A 16,136-nucleotide genomic window follows, 5' to 3' on the forward strand; every position below is an offset into this window, starting at 1 on the left:
CGCTTTGGGTAGAAGAAATCGAGAATCTGCTTAAGAGAAAACCATTTAAAGCTTACAGAAATATTTCGAAAATCCCTGCAAATTAATGAACAACAAAGTTTCGATCCTATAGCAGGTGAATATGACAAGTGCTTTCTGTCTTGAGATTATTCTGTAATTTTCAGCTGTTTAAAGTACAAAACAAAATCGTCGCGATCACAGGAGAAATTATATTATACAGAAATTTATTATACAGAATATGAAAAGAAAAGTGGATAGACAAGCATAAGTGCGCCAATAGAAGAAAGCTTGATGGGTGTTGAAATTTTAAGGCTAGATGCCATGTTGATGAAAAGCTTCCATGTATTGTAACGCCTTTGCTCTACACCAGCTACCTATGCATAAGAAACTGAGAAACAGAACTCCCACTAATATAATTAAGCGAATCTAAGAAATGTGATGCTAATTTTATGTTCCACATTAATTTTTCTATATTAAAAAAAAAAATAAAAAAGGGACAAAAAATCGTGTCATGGATGTTGCCCAAGACGAACGATTTACCACGGATATTGTCAAAACCGAACGGGTTCCGTATTTGAATTCTCAATTTCGGCACTAAATTTAGCAAACAAATTCCAACTCATCTTTCAATAAATTTTAATATTACTCGCTTACTCAGGGCTAGAAGCGACCATGAGGCAAAAAAGTAGGGAGGAATAGTTACTTTTAAGTAAAATTAGGGTAAAAATAGTGACCAAACCAAGTCGAAAAGTAACTCAAAAGTGATTTCGAAAATTCCTATTGAACGATTCCAAGACAATTTTGCATGTTGAAAATAAGTTATTTAAAAATGAACAATTTACCTAAATGAGTTTTAATGATTTAGGAATAGCGAAGTTCTGAAAAACCAGTGGGAGAGAACTAAAAGATCGGCTACAATTGAGTCCGGGGGAAAATTCGAGTTTGTCAATTTTCTTCAAAAAAACAAACCTACAAATTTTCCAAGTTCACCCTAATCAGATTTTTTTTTCAAACCTACTAACACAGTTGAAGAAGACTAAAATGAAATTGAAAATTTTACAAATGCACTGAAATTATAAACTAGCACATGTTTGACGAAAACTTCAAAGTATAGACTCAAAGTAAGTTTGGCACAATATTGATAAAAAGGACAGATAAATAAAATAAGTCATGACAAAACATTTGGACGATCCGCATAAAAAAGTGACAACACATTGATACAAAATTGAAAATAGCTTTGTATGTTGACCGAATATTAACAAAAAACTTACAGAAACTGATTAAAAAAATAACAAAATATTCAAGATAATCACACAAAAAAGCGCAGAAATTTTAATAAAATAAACTTTTACGTAGAACATAATTTCTTGCGTGAGCTTTCATTACGTCGTAAGAAACATCTGAAGAATTCACAGAAAACGGCTGCAAAAGTTATCAAAAATTTGTGTTTCACTTATAGAATATATTGTCCAGGCTACAAATATTCTTTTTTTTTAAATAGTTTATTGACGCTTTAATCTTAGAAGTCTTTCACGTCCTCCTTTGTACAAAAATAACAAAAAATAGAAACTCAAACTAAAACCTTAAAAAAAATATACTAATCTAGTTTCTTATCCTAAGTTTACAGAAGTTTAAATAAATCTAAATCTCTTAGAAAATTAATAACCTGTTTTCTTTACGTTGATCATTAGCTAGGATTTCTTCTATCGAGTTACCCAGATTATATTTTTTTATTTTACATCGCAACATAGAACATTCAAGGAAAATATGGTGAATTGTCAACCTAAATAGTTTTACATGCACCACAAAGAGGGGGTTCAAAATAAGGAGTAAGAAGGAAATTGTGAGTTAAGTAACTGTGACCGATTCTCAATCTAGTTAGAACTTTTTGTTCGTATGGGCACTTACGATCATTGGGTTTAGACACTGTATTTTTGATATCAAGGAGTTTAGGACGTGGATTTAAACAGGACCATTCAAGCTGCCATGCCTGCCAACTTTACTCTATTGATCTCTTCTTTTGCATCATTTCCAGGAAGTTCATCAAAGATTCTTCGTTCAGATTTTCTTGTTTTAGCCAAAGTATCTGCTTTCTCATTTCCCAATACTCCAGAATGGCCTGGTATCCAAACCAGGTTTATATTTTTATTTTTGAAAGCAGTGTCACATAGTTGAATCCACGAATTTCTGAATTTAGCCGACTCTAACGTCTTAAGACAACTGGCGCTATCCGAAAGGATCGCATAGTTCTTATGTTTGGATGCATATTTGATTGCGGAGTGTACTGCCATGACCTTAGCACTAAATATTGAACAAGCATTATTGAGCATTCTATTGGAAGAAAAATTCTCAGAATATATCCCGAAACCGGTATTATCCAAAATTTTGGAGCCATCTGTAAATATGAGGGTGTGATTTGAATATTTTCGAGTTATCAATGCTTTGTAAATAGGTACAACTTTAGCTGCGCAGTCGCCTGCTTTCACTGCTGCCGCTTTTCTAATAATAATTAGATTTTCAGTAGTTCGACCCATCTCTAGCATTCGAATTGATATTCGTGCTTCAGCAAATGCTACTCTGTATCCAAAGGGTAACTGACTAAATTTACTCAACATTGCTTTAGTTGGACTAGTACAGAAAGCACCTGATCATAACCGTGTAGTGTATAATTGAGTTAATAACAAGAATGTTTTGAAAACAAATATTTATCGTGAATAAACAAACGGTTCACGATAAGAATAAATAGCCGGTGGACGGTAAGAGCGGGTCTCTTACCTTCTGACTGCTTAAACTAAAACCATCGTGTTTTTCTTATTGGAAGAACTTTATTTATATTTTTCTTATTCGTTAGTCGATTGGTTAAGTTTCGGTTGTACACCTCAATTTGGCGACGAGGGAAATTGGTTTTTTTCGCGAAATTCAAGTGTTAGAGTGAGTACAGGCTGCGAAATTGATTTTCGGCAGAAGGCCAGGAAGAAATTCTAGTGGTGTAAAGTGGTTTTTGGTACCAGCAGCAGGAATATTTTCCGCAATAAGGCTGGAGATTTTTTTGGCTTGAGTGCATTCTGGGGGGTAGATATCCAGCTGCAGGAATAATTTTCCGCTTTCTGGCTGGTTGAGTGTTGGTGTTGAACAAAAGTGAAAACTTGCTTCCCTCGGACTTTTGGTTTTTGGAAGTTTTTGGTCGGCTTGGTGGCACCATTTTGTACGAGGACGCATCGTTTTGTGACTCTGAACGGGGTGTTCATCATCTGACAAAGCCAACAAGTTGATTTGTCTGATCGGCTAAGGTCGAACGACAACTTCAACGGTTCTTCGGGAAATTTGGTAAGCGTATCGGATTCTTTTAATTACTTGATTGCTGAAGAATATTTAACCGATCTAAATATAGAATTGGATTTTATCTCGAGCATAATTTGAAGATTCTAAAGTTTCATAGATATCAATACTCGATTACTGTCGGGGACTACTAATTACAATGGCGAATACCAATTCTAGCAATTTTATTGCGCTAATTGAACCATTTAGAAGAGGTTCTTCTTTTTCGAATTGGATTGAGAGATTGAAGTTCTGTTTTCAAGTTAATAATATTCCGGATGCTCAACGTAAACCTTTACTGTTCACCTTGGGTGGTCCAGTTGTTTTCGATGAGCTAATGCTTCTTTATCCTAATGGTCAATTAGCTAATGCTGACTATGAGGATATTATAGATAGATTGAGGCAAAGGTTTGATAAAAAAGAGAGCTCAAGAATTTTGAGATTCCGTTTTACAACAAGAGTTCAGGAGCCTAACGAAACCTTAGAGGATTTTATACTTTCTTTAAAAATGCAAGCGGAATTCTGCAATTTTGGGGATTCAAAATCAAGCATGATTTTGGATCGCATAGTAGCTGGGGTCAGGGATGTGAATTTGCGTCAGCGATTGTTGATAGAGCAAAATCTCACTCAGGAAATGGCAGAGAATCTGGTCGCAACCTGGGAGATGGCTCAAACGAATGCTTTTGCCATGGGTGGACAGGGTCCAACGAGTGGCATAGGTCGTTATGGTCAGGTGGCAAATTTAAGGGGACCAGTAAAAAGCAGATTGGGATCCAGACCAGCTATAAGAGATCGTCCTTACGATAACAGAAATCAGCAATATCATGGAGGATTCGATAGAAATCAGCAGAGAAGATACACTGGAACTATTCCAAAAACAACTGAAGGAAATTCATCCTATCAGGAAGACAGAAAACGGAGACCGGATTATAGGAATACAATTTGCGATTTTTGTAAGGTAAAAGGGCATCCGAAAAGGAAGTGTTTCAAGCTGAAGAATTTGAAGAAACAAGCTATTAACTTTGTCGACAATTTAAACCCGAGCAGCGAAAATGAATTGAGCGCGTTGTTCAATCGCATGAAACCAAGAGTTTCAGATTCGGATAGTGATGATAGCGACGATACAGGTAGTTTTCAATGCATGCATTTGGCTTCAATCAATGGTATTAGCGATCCATGTCTGTTAACCTTTGAAATTGAAGGCAAATTAATACAAATGGAGGTTGATTGTGGTTCTTCTGTAACGGTGATGGGTATTAATCAATTTAATGCTCTTTTTGGGATGAAACTAAAAAAAACTGAAAAAAGCTTAATAGTAGTAAATGGTTCTAGACTGCGGATTGCAGGAGAAGTCAAAGTATTGGTGAGGTTTAAAAATATTGAGGCTAAATTGAAAATTATTGTTCTTGACTGTTCTCACAGTTTCATTCCTCTTCTAGGAAGAAATTGGTTAGATATTTTCTATTCTGATTGGAGATCGTTTTTTACAAACTCTTCCCAGGTACAAAAAGTAAGTTTAAGTGGTGTTGACGACGTTATCATTGACGTGAAACAAAAATTTTCTAATGTATTTAATAAGGATTTCTCTTCTCCGATTGTGGGTTATGAAGCGGAACTGGTGATTGATGATGAAAAGCCAATTTTCAAAAAAGCTTATGATGTACCTTACCGATTAAGGGATAAAGTTTCTGAATATCTTGACAATTTGCAAAAACAAAATGTGATTACTCCTATTAAAACTAGCAAGTGGGCATCTCCGATAGTAATTGTAATGAAAAATGACAACGAGATTCGACTAGTAATTGACTGCAAAGTTTCTATTAATAAGGTTTTGGTTCCAAATAGCTACCCACTTCCAATAGCTCAGGATTTATTTGCTAAATTAGCAGGTAGTAAAATTTTCTGTTCCTTGGACCTTGAGGGTGCATACACTCAATTATCACTTTCGGAAAGGTCCAGAAAATTTATGGTTATCAATACAATTAAAGGGCTTTTTACATATAATCGTCTCCCTCAAGGCAGTGCTTCTAGTGCTAGCCAATTTCAAGCTGTAATGGACAGAGTGTTAGAAGGTTTAGACAAAGTTTTTTGCTATCTTGATGATGTGTTAATAGCAGGTATTAATTGGGAAGATTGCAAAAATAAATTATACTTAGTTCTAGAAAGGCTCTCAGCAGCTAATATCAAAATAAAATTGAGTAAATGCAAATTTTTTGTGGAAGAACTTGTTTATTTAGGTCATGTCATTAGTAAAAAAGGGTTAATACCATGCTCCGACAAAATTTCGACTGTACAGGAAGCAAAAGCGCCTACAAATGTAAGTGAGCTTAAATCATATTTGGGTTTAATTAACTATTACAATAGATTCATTCCTCACTTATCAAGCAAATTATATCATTTGTATAACTTGCTGAAAAAAGACGTTAAATTCAATTGGGATAAAAATTGTGAACAAGCTTTTATAAAAAGTAAAAATTCCTTGCTTTCTGCAAATATTTTGGAATTTTATGATCCAAATAAACCTATAGTAGTTGTTTCTGATGCTTCAGGCTATGGATTAGGGGGTGTCATTGCGCACATAGTAGATGGTTGTGAAAGACCAATTTGTTTTACGTCTTTTTCACTAAACGACGCACAAAAAAAGTATCCAATTCTTCATCTGGAAGCTTTAGCTTTAGTCAGTACGATCAAAAAGTTTCATAAATACTTATATGGTCAAAAATTTCTAGTTTTTACAGATCACAAGCCTTTGGTTGGGATTTTTGGTAAAGAGGGACAAAACTCAATATATGTTACCAGATTACAGCGTTTTATCCTTGAACTTTCAATTTATGAATTCGACATTCAATATAGGCCTTCAGCGAAAATGGGGAACGCAGATTTCTGTTCACGGTTTCCATTAAAACAATCAATTCCTGAAGGGCTGGATGTAGAAATTATTAAAAGCATAAATTTTAGCAAAGAAATTCCAATTGATTTCGTTCAAATCGCTAATGCGACACAAAATGATTCATTTTTAGCAACGATTGTTTATTATTTACGAAATGGATGGCCAAAGAAAGTTGATAAACTTACTTGTGGATTTTTTTCGAATCAACAAGATTTAGAAATTGTCAAGGAGTGTTTACTTTACCAAAGCAGAGTTGTAATACCGCAAATTTTTCAAACTAAAATGCTTAAACTATTACATGCCAACCATGCAGGTGTGGTAAAAATGAAGCAACTGGCAAGGACTACTGTCTATTGGACGGGAATAAATAAAGATATTGAAAAGCTAGCTGCTAATTGTGATATTTGCAATAGCAGAACGGTATTACCTAAGTCTAAGCTCGAATCCAAATGGACTCCAGCTACGAAACCATTTAGTAGAATACACATAGATTTTTTTCATTATTCCAGTCACACTTTTCTACTGATAGTAGATAGTTTTTCAAAATGGTTGGAGGTGATATGGATGAAGAGAGGAACTGATACTGGGAAAGTTTTATTAAAATTAGTAGATTTTTTTTCACGGTTCGGACTGCCAGATATTTTAGTATCAGATGGAGGCCCTCCTTTTAACTCACATGATTTTGTGAATTTTCTAGAAAATCAAGGAATAAAAGTTATGAAAAGTCCACCTTACCATCCAGCCAGTAATGGCCAAGCTGAAAGGTTAGTGAGAACAGTAAAAGATGTGTTGAAAAAGTTTTTTCTTGATGCGGAATATGCACAATTAAATTTGGAAGACCAGATTAATCTTTTTCTATTCAATTATAGGAACTTTCTTTCAAAGGATGGCAAAAGTCCATTTGAAAAAATATTTGCGTTTAAACCAAAAACCATACTTGATTTAGTCGATCCTAGGAAGCATAAAAAATATCAGATTCCAGACTTATTAACTGATGATGTCATAATACCTAACAAGGATGCGGTTTTTCAAAGAGGGGTGGTGGTTGATCCTTTGAACGAACTAGCGGAAGGGGATGAGATTTGGTATGAAAACCATAATCCTCACAATCCAGCTAGATGGATAAAGGCAACTTTTTTAAAACATTTTTCGCCCAATACCATACAGATACTTGTTGGAAACGCAGAAATAATGGCCCATCGGCGACAAGTCCGGACAACTAAGAAGGAACATCCGGTCTTCCAGCCGAACGTTTGGACGCGTAGTACCGTGACTGCGGTAAATGAAAACATGGAGAAAATGCCGAGGAAATCTGAAGCGAAGCCATCGCAGCGACTTTCACGAAAGCGAAAACAACAAGAGTCACTGGCTAATTCCGGGGACACACCTGAACTACGGCGTTCGAAAAGGGCTAGGAAGCAAAACCTTAATAACAATGATTATGTTTATGATTGAATTTGAACTTTTATATGTACACGCAGAGAAAACTTGGATTTTGAAACAAAACAAAACTGACTTTGATTCAAAACACTCAGTTTTTTTAATCAAACTCCTGTTTTCTTTGAATCAATGAATTCTCGTTCTGATTCAAATGAATAATTTTTGAAAGAAAGAATTAATTTTTTGAACCGAATAATTTTGGAATTTGATTTTAAACAAATTCTTTGATTCAAAAGACATTTTTTCAATTGCATATGTCTTTTAAAACAAAGTAAATTTTCTTTCAACCAAAGAAAAATGTTTTCAACAGAAAGGAATAATTTCTTTAAGTTAAAACTTCAAACTTAGAAGATAATTTGGATTGAGCAAGTACCGAATTTCGAATTAAGTTTCGCCGGTCGTGTTAAAAATCAAAACTAGTGAATCAGAGATAGCTATTTAGGAGGATTCAGGATGAGGAATGCATACCATGGTAAGTGCGTGTTAATCCATTAGTCAAAAAGTGAATATTTAAGATTTTATATAAACTTTTACATTGTTACAGGACCACGGCTGATTCCGCCCAAAATCCAGCGGTCTGATTATCTTCGGGCCGATCTTCAGCGGCAATCACCAGTTGGATGACCGGAGTTGCTTCCGGAAGTTTATTGAGCGGTCCAAGAAGAATGCCCTCAGGCCAATATTTAGGACCGGTTAATTCCATTATAGTGAACCAGTGTTTGTGTTAAGTTTGTAATAAAAATGAATTTAAGATGTAAATTGTTTCTTTTTATTGTTCAAAATTCCTAATTGGAACTTCTGAACAACAGAAAATATTTTTTTCCAATTGGAATAAAAGGAAAATATTTCAATGAACCAATCCTTTTAAATCTAAATCTAAATTACATTGTAGCAAACGAAAACAACTTTGCATCGAATGAAACTGTTTTTTGTTTCAAAGCATTAAGATTTTGACTCAAAGATTTTTCAAAAGAAAAATTCTTTGAAACAAAGGAAAATGTCCTTGAACCAATGGAATTTTTATTTATCCCAAAATCAAAGGAAAAAATCCTTTGTTTTTGCGGCACTTTCCTTTGAAATAAAAAATCTTTTTTCTGAGTGTATAAACAAGTGAATTGAATTAGGGATTAAAGAAAAGAAATTGTATTAACCATTCTGATCGATTACTGTTGATCAAATACTTTTATAGAGGGAAGATGATGTAGTGTATAATTGAGTTAATAACAAGAATGTTTTGAAAACAAATATTTATCGTGAATAAACAAACGGTTCACGATAAGAATAAATAGCCGGTGGACGGTAAGAGCGGGTCTCTTACCTTCTGACTGCTTAAACTAAAACCATCGTGTTTTTCTTATTGGAAGAACTTTATTTATATTTTTCTTATTCGTTAGTCGATTGGTTAAGTTTCGGTTGTACACCTCAAACCGCATTGCTTTATTGTAGATTGGTTCTAAGATCGGAATTATGTTATCTTTTCTTCTGCTACTAATGCAAATTCCGTATAGTAATCGGAGAACTACAACACTGTTAAAAAATCTTAAAAGAATCTCTCTTGAACCTCTAACTTTACCACTTATCATCTTCAGAGCATTTATCATATTTGATGCAGTATTTCTTCTTTCGTTTGCGTGCTGAATGAAAGTCATTTTACTATCGAAAATAACTCCCAGAATATTCATATTTTTTACCATGAGTACAGGAATATCACTAAGTATCGCATTTGGTAATTTTCCTCGATGACGGCGATTCAAACAGGTGTGTAATAGTTGACATTTAGGAATAGAAACATGGAATCCAACAGACGATAGCCACTCTTGATCTTACTTTGTTTTCCGTATGGTATTATTAGTATATCGTCCGCATAAACGATATTTGAACGTTTTCAGCAATGACTTTGAACAATGGATTGATGGCAATTAAAAAAAAAAGTTACGGATAATACGGATTCTTGAGGAATTCCTCGGGCAGTCGATCGAATTGACGAACGGTTTAATAAGAAATTTACGATGAATTTTAAAATTGGACTTGAAAAATTCATTTCAGTTAACGTTTTTACTACAGTAGTTCTATTTACAGTATCGTAAGCTTTAGAGACAAAAATAGATGCATTTCACAGTGTTGTTTGTCGATAATTGGCTTATTTAGAAATTCTTCCAATTCTGAAAAGTAGACATCTGTCCCTAAACATGCTTTAAAAGCATACTGTCGAGGATCTAGTAAATTTCTATCTTCAAGTTCATTTTTCAACCTTCGGTTTATTATTCGTTCTAAGACTATTCCTATGCAGCTTATTAGCGATATTGGACGATAATCTTCATGGGAGCCTTCTTTTTTGTTTTTTTTTAAGTATTGGTACTATTGTAGGCTCCTTCCATCCTAGTGGTTTGGATGGTGTTTTCCAGATTTCATTATAGGTTTTTAAAAGGCTGTTCTTGCCTTTTACTGAAAGAAACTTGAGTAATGGATACCCTATGCCATCATTCCCAGTGCTTTTACTGGAACATCTGCTTAAAGCCCAATTCAGTTCATTCACGCAGAAAAATTAATTTTAAAAACAATAAGATTTTGAAAGAAAATTATAAAATGTTTGGTTGGGAAAGTGCACAAATATATTCCTGGTAACTCTGACAACAATTATCGATTTAATTCAAACTTATCGTTTTATTGAACACGAAATACACCCTTTTTCAAAATGATTCACCATTCTTGTCAAAAAAACAAAAAAAAATTGGTTAAAAACTAAAAAAATGTGAGGTTCAAAACAGCTAAAAATATCAGGTAAAAAATAATGCAATTTATGATTTAAAATAATTTTGTTTTTCTTTCAATAAACAGATCAAATATTTTTTGGTTTTCGGATCTTTTTACTATATTAAGAATCCAATTTTTATTCATTCAATTTATTTTTCAAACTAATTTTGCTTACTTTATTTTTTTCGGGAATCGAGCCATCCTGGCCAACAGCCCAACCGGTGTTGCTGCTGCTGTTTAAGTCCACATTAACTTGTAATGGCATGATTAACATAAGTCACCGTGCACAGCAGCAGTCGGTGGTTGCTACTCAACAGAAGGCCTCAAATTCTGTCATGTTCCACCGCTGCTGGCGGCTTTTCTATTTTTCAATCTTTGTTCATATTGTTTTTCAACTGCACGTTTTTTTTAAAAAAAAACTAGGTTTTGGTTTGAAAACAAGCCAAATTTCGATTTCAAGTAATAAAAAATGAGTGTGCAAAAATAACAAAATTTTGTTATTACTTCCAATCGATTTTTTCATGAATACCTACACATGAAATATATGCATTAAAAAAACAAAATAAAATAACAAAACGTTTTGTTGAACTGACCCCCCGTCTATTTTCTGCGTGTTGATGGTTAAATCACTGTTATATTAATGTTCGTTTTGAAGATTGGTTTGAGTTTATAAATTATAGGATTCAGATTCAAACAAATATTCTAAATGGAAAGAAGTTGCGACTAGTTTATGTCAGTTTCGCAAGTACAAGTCCATAAAAAAACATTCAGTTTTTCGTTGGAATAACAGTACAGTAAGGTTTTTTACACTGATATACATATGTAACGCGTAAAAAACGTGTTAGTTCCCGAAAACCGTGTAAAAAAACTGTACTAATTGCGGAAAACCATGTAAAAAAGACCATTCCAATTCTGCAGCTCTGAAACTTGAAACAATAAGACATATAACTCGACACTTAAGATCTGAGACCTGAGACATCAGACTTGAAACATAAGACCTGTGAACTGATACCTGAGACTTGATACCTGATAATTGAGACATGAGACCTGATACCTGAGACTTTCGACATGAAACCTGAGACTTAAGACATGACACCTGAGACCTGAGACATTAGACCTGAGAAATGAGACTATTATTGATTTTGGTTGATATTTTTCGGTGAAAAATAAATCAAATCCAAACAACTTCTTTACGTTTCGGCTTACTATTTTGTTTCGGCCATCTTCAGAAAAACTGTATTTCAAAAAAATTTTAAAAATAGAATACAACAAATTAGAATGCAAGTTTTAAATAATTTTCTGTCACCTTTATCTACACTAGAAGCGCTTACAATTGTTTCGCCGTGTGCTTTCCTAGCGGCTGTCTAACCAGAGGTTCCAGGTGTCCTGATTTATCAGGATTTGTCCTGATATTCGAGAGACCGTTCTGATTTTTCAAAAACCCTCGAGTTGTCCTGATTTTTTGAAAATTTTCCCCTAAAATGTCCTGATTTTCATAAAAACCTCGTAAATATGATCGAATTTGTAGTTGAACTATGAGAAAATCGAATAAATAGGTTATAAAATAGTTAATCCCATTTAACAGATTAATTTGTTTATTAATTTTCGGTTCAGATGATATTTAAATGGTGTTTTTCGATATGAACTACCGGCCAGCCAACAAGCTGCGTATTGTCGTTGCATAAATCAAGACGTTTACAGCACATGTATTGCGCCTTTATTTATGCAATAAAAGCAGAAATCCTTATAATTTTCATGAATCAAGACATGTCCTGGAAAATCCTGATTTTTAACTTCGCGTTGTCCTGATTTTTGACGAAACCACCTGGCACCCCTGTGTCTAACTAACTTGATATTGAACAGCTTCTAGTAGCTTGCGTCTTGCGTTCTTGGTGACGTAGTGAAGTCGGTTGTTGTCGACGTCGTTTTAGAATTATTTGTTTTCTTCGAAAACTGTGGCGTCGCTCTTAGTTTATTGATTATTGAGCTGTATATTTTAGAGATCTCGATAGCGTCTTGTTTCATGTTTACTGTATTTCCTTTTTTCAGTTTTATATGTAATGTTACAGCAGTCTTTCTATTTCCTTGTTGGTCCACTCTTTCTAAAATATAAGCCTTTTCAAAATCAAATTTCTGGGTTTGTTCAGGGGCATGTTGTGTCAATCCTGTGGCCCTGGAGTTTTGTTTAAGACTTGTTTTATGGTTTTTTCTAGTGTTTGCAATGTTTGACCACAGTTACTGTGGAATACTGTATTCCTTTCCACATTCATACGGAATCTAGTAAACTATATTTGTTTGTTTAAGTTCTGGGATCTGGTCCTTCGTTTTGGTGAACAAACAGTTTTTTATTTTGTTTATTGGTTTCGAAGATACAATGACATTATGTTTTCTGAGTAGTTTACTGACATTTTCGCTTAGTCCTGGGATATATGTTAGTGAGACATATTTGCCGTTATTCTCAGCGGGTTGGTTACTTAGAGAATTGTAAATGACATCTACCTTCTTTTTAAGAGCGTAGTTGATGAATTCATCCGGGTAATTATTTTGGTGCAATATTCTTCTAACTTTTATGATGCTCATTTGCCGTTTGTCTATGTCACTAAGTTTAAGCGCGAAACTAGATCTGAGACATAAGAGGTCTCAGGTCTCATGTATTTTGTCTCAGGTCTCTGGTCTTATGTGGCAGGTCTCTGGTCTCAGATCTCATGTCTTAAGTCTCATGTTTCATGGCTATTGTCTCATGCCTCAGGTCTCATGTCTTGCCTCTTATTTCTCTTGTCTCAGGTCTTAAGTCTCATGTCTAATGTTTCATGGCTCTTGTCTCATGTCTAATGTCTCTTGTCTCAGGTCTCAGGGGTTGTGTCTCAGATCCCATGTCTCACGTTCTCAGTCTCAGAGCTAAGGTTTTTCCAACTTCAAAAATTTCTAAATGTTTTCCGTTCAAAAGGACTATTTTCTGTCAAATACCGTGTTTCTTCGCGAAATCCGTGTAAAAAAACCGTGTTTATTCCCGAAAACCGTATAAAAAACCTAGTACCTGCTTACACCAAAACTAGTTCCGAGAGGCTTTACAAATTTCCCCGGAACCAGTTTTAAGTGACTGTTAAACCACTGAGTAACCGAACACTACTTTTTACTACTAGAAACGACCAACGAATTTTAAAACGTGAAAAAGGAAAACGAAGCCCAGAAACAAAAATATCCGATTAAACTCCGAAACAAGAAGAATCTCAATCATTGCACACAGCCGAGAAGAAACCGAAAGAAACTCGAGAGGACGAAAAAAAAGCTGGTGAAACTCGAAAGAAGGCAAAAAAAACAATAAAATCAGAAAAGGGTAGACAGGAGCAAAGCGAAGCAGGAAAAAAACAACACGCAATGTTCCAGAATTCCAAGATCATGATCATCATCGGCGTCATCGTCATCGGCGTTATGATGTTCAATCAATCATTGAATGAGAGTGCTGAGCTGAAATAATGAGATGGAAGGCAACGAAGATGAGAATCTGGGAAACGTCACTTTTTGACAGTTGAGACCGGATTATGAATGTTACATGGCATGTCACTAGATGTTTTTTAAAGTTCGTGGTTTTTCAGTGAATTAAGTTTCCAGTTTCAATCTTTAACTTCTAACATCTTTAAGGAGGCACACTTTCCAAGTTTTTTTTTTCCTTTGGGATTGTCACTTTCCAAGTTCACTGATACTGGTTTTTGAAATGAGCACAACACCAATACATAACCAATAAAACACGTTTTCCAAAACACCCGATTGCTTGTTTTTTCTCTCGTTCTCACTCCTTGAATTCCAATAGTTTGCCGGTTGATCGTATCCATTCTAGCAACTCTAGTTCTCTCTCCGGTGCGTAAATGAACCAGTGTGATCCCCAAAGGGAACAACTCTCTGGATACCACCCCCTTTCATCAGAGCTCTCCCGCTCACAACCCCTTTGATGCTTTGATCTTCATCATCGTCATCAGCCTCAACACCACCATCATCATAATCATCTCATCGTCATTGCAGGAACATCGCAATTCCCAAAACCGCTTAATGATGATGATGCTGGCTTTTTGATCTTCACTTGGATACGGACCCATGTTGGAAATTTCCAACATTGCTTCCAGTCCGGAACAGTAATTATCCCCTTAAAACCAGCACAAAAATACTAACCAAATTCACGGGGGGCTTCCAAAATTTCCTCGCGAAAGTCACAACCGTTTTGTTCCCCCTTCCGGTGGCGGGCACGAGGAATTCCTCCGCCAAATACCGACCAAACTGTGCCGGAATTCGGTGCAGAGGGTAGAAAACTTGTCCCAAGGGCCCACTTTTTAATTTAAAGCACAATAATTCGTGAAACCTTAAACACTCCACAACAGATTTCCACACACTCTCTCTTTTCCTCTATCAGAGTTCACTAATAACAACGCGCTGACGCGGCGACTTCAGCGAAACGCGACCGACACGTACGAAGTTTAGCTCAAGACTGAACTGAACAACTCTCTCTTTTGCCGCCGTCCCGTCGTCGTTGTTCCATTTCGTTGAACGTCGTCGTCGTCGTCATCGCCGCGGCAAATTAATGAAAACCGGATTGTGTACGGTACTGCAAAAGAGGAAAAAAAAAGCAAACGGAATTTTATCATTCTGATGATTATTGACAAAAACCCCGAAGCATGGTTTTGGAAACATTGGATCAAATTCAAATTTTGAATCGAAGGAAGCACCTTTGCAATAACAGTTCTTCGATGTAGGACTCTAGAGACTCTTGCAGACGGCGATCGTGTTACCAGCACCAATACTAACAACCCAGCACAAGTGAACAATCAACAAACACAACGCTACACAGCACAGCACAGCAAAAGCCGCCGCCGAAGAATTGCGCTAATTGAAATCCTCTGTAGAACGGCACGAACGAACGACCGCACACAACATAACAGGAGACGTACAAGTTTAATCATCATGATTGTGATGATTATCATCAACCATCATCGTCATCGGTGGAGAGAGCACAAAGTGGGCGAAGGAGTGAGGTGAGATAGCCGGAATAATGATCAATCATCGTTTAACACCAACACATGTTTGATAGCAAAACGACAACAACTCTCTCTCTCAGGTCACTCTCTGATTTTCTTTTGGAAGTTGTTCCCAGAGATCTATTTCATTGGAGAGGCGTCATGGAACAAACAACATAAAATTTTAATGTTTTCAACTCTGTCGTTTGAACCCAGGGAGATGCACTTGTAGTAAACACGTGTGGAGCATATCTCTCAGATTTAAGCTTTTTTTCTCAGGTTAAAACTTTTTTTTCTCAGATTAAAAGGACAAACAGGAAATTATTGCGACACATTCAACAGGCCATAACTTTTTTTTTACCGTTGGTTTAAAATTAACCGAATTTTGCACACTTTCTCATTGATGTGAATTGTTTACATGCTGTCAAACTCTAAGTCGTGTTTCTCGATTCAACAAAAATGGAGGTGAACCAATGCAAATCGAGAAAACAAATTCTTTCTAAACACCTGGAATTTTCTGACCTGTCGCACCGGCAGTTGGGAAAAATATTGAACATTCACCGTTCAACCGTCTCCAGAGTGTTGAAGCCGTTGAAGGAGCATTTGACGTTGAACCATGGCAAAGGAGCTGGAAGAAAACCAAGACCGGAAACGAAAAAACGGAGGAAAAGGTGAAGTGGATTATTAAAACAAATCCCAACGTCTCAAGCCGTGATTTGGCTAATAAA

General features: G+C 35.6%; 2 protein-coding genes across 2 annotated transcripts in view; one reads left to right on the forward strand and one right to left on the reverse strand.

Moving 5' to 3' along the window:
- LOC129757940 (spectrin beta chain, non-erythrocytic 1-like) overlaps nt 1-14,868 on the reverse strand; it is a 254,976-nt gene extending 240,108 nt beyond the window's left edge. Inside the window, exon 1 of the mRNA XM_055755348.1 lies at nt 14,570-14,868. The gene's annotated coding sequence lies outside the window, so the exon portion shown is untranslated. The remainder of the gene's footprint in view (nt 1-14,569) is intronic.
- Nucleotides 2,842-14,875, forward strand: LOC129753523 (uncharacterized). The gene is made up of 3 exons (XM_055749347.1): nt 2,842-4,681; nt 7,376-7,607; nt 14,808-14,875. Exons 1-3 carry the CDS (start codon nt 3,479-3,481, stop codon nt 14,873-14,875), a joined length of 1,503 nt encoding a protein of 500 aa, XP_055605322.1. The 5' UTR covers nt 2,842-3,478.
- Nucleotides 14,876-16,136: the final 1,261 nt, after the last annotated feature.

This window comes from Uranotaenia lowii, chromosome 3 (genome assembly GCF_029784155.1).
Source record: "Uranotaenia lowii strain MFRU-FL chromosome 3, ASM2978415v1, whole genome shotgun sequence".
Taxonomy (NCBI): domain Eukaryota; kingdom Metazoa; phylum Arthropoda; class Insecta; order Diptera; family Culicidae; genus Uranotaenia; species Uranotaenia lowii.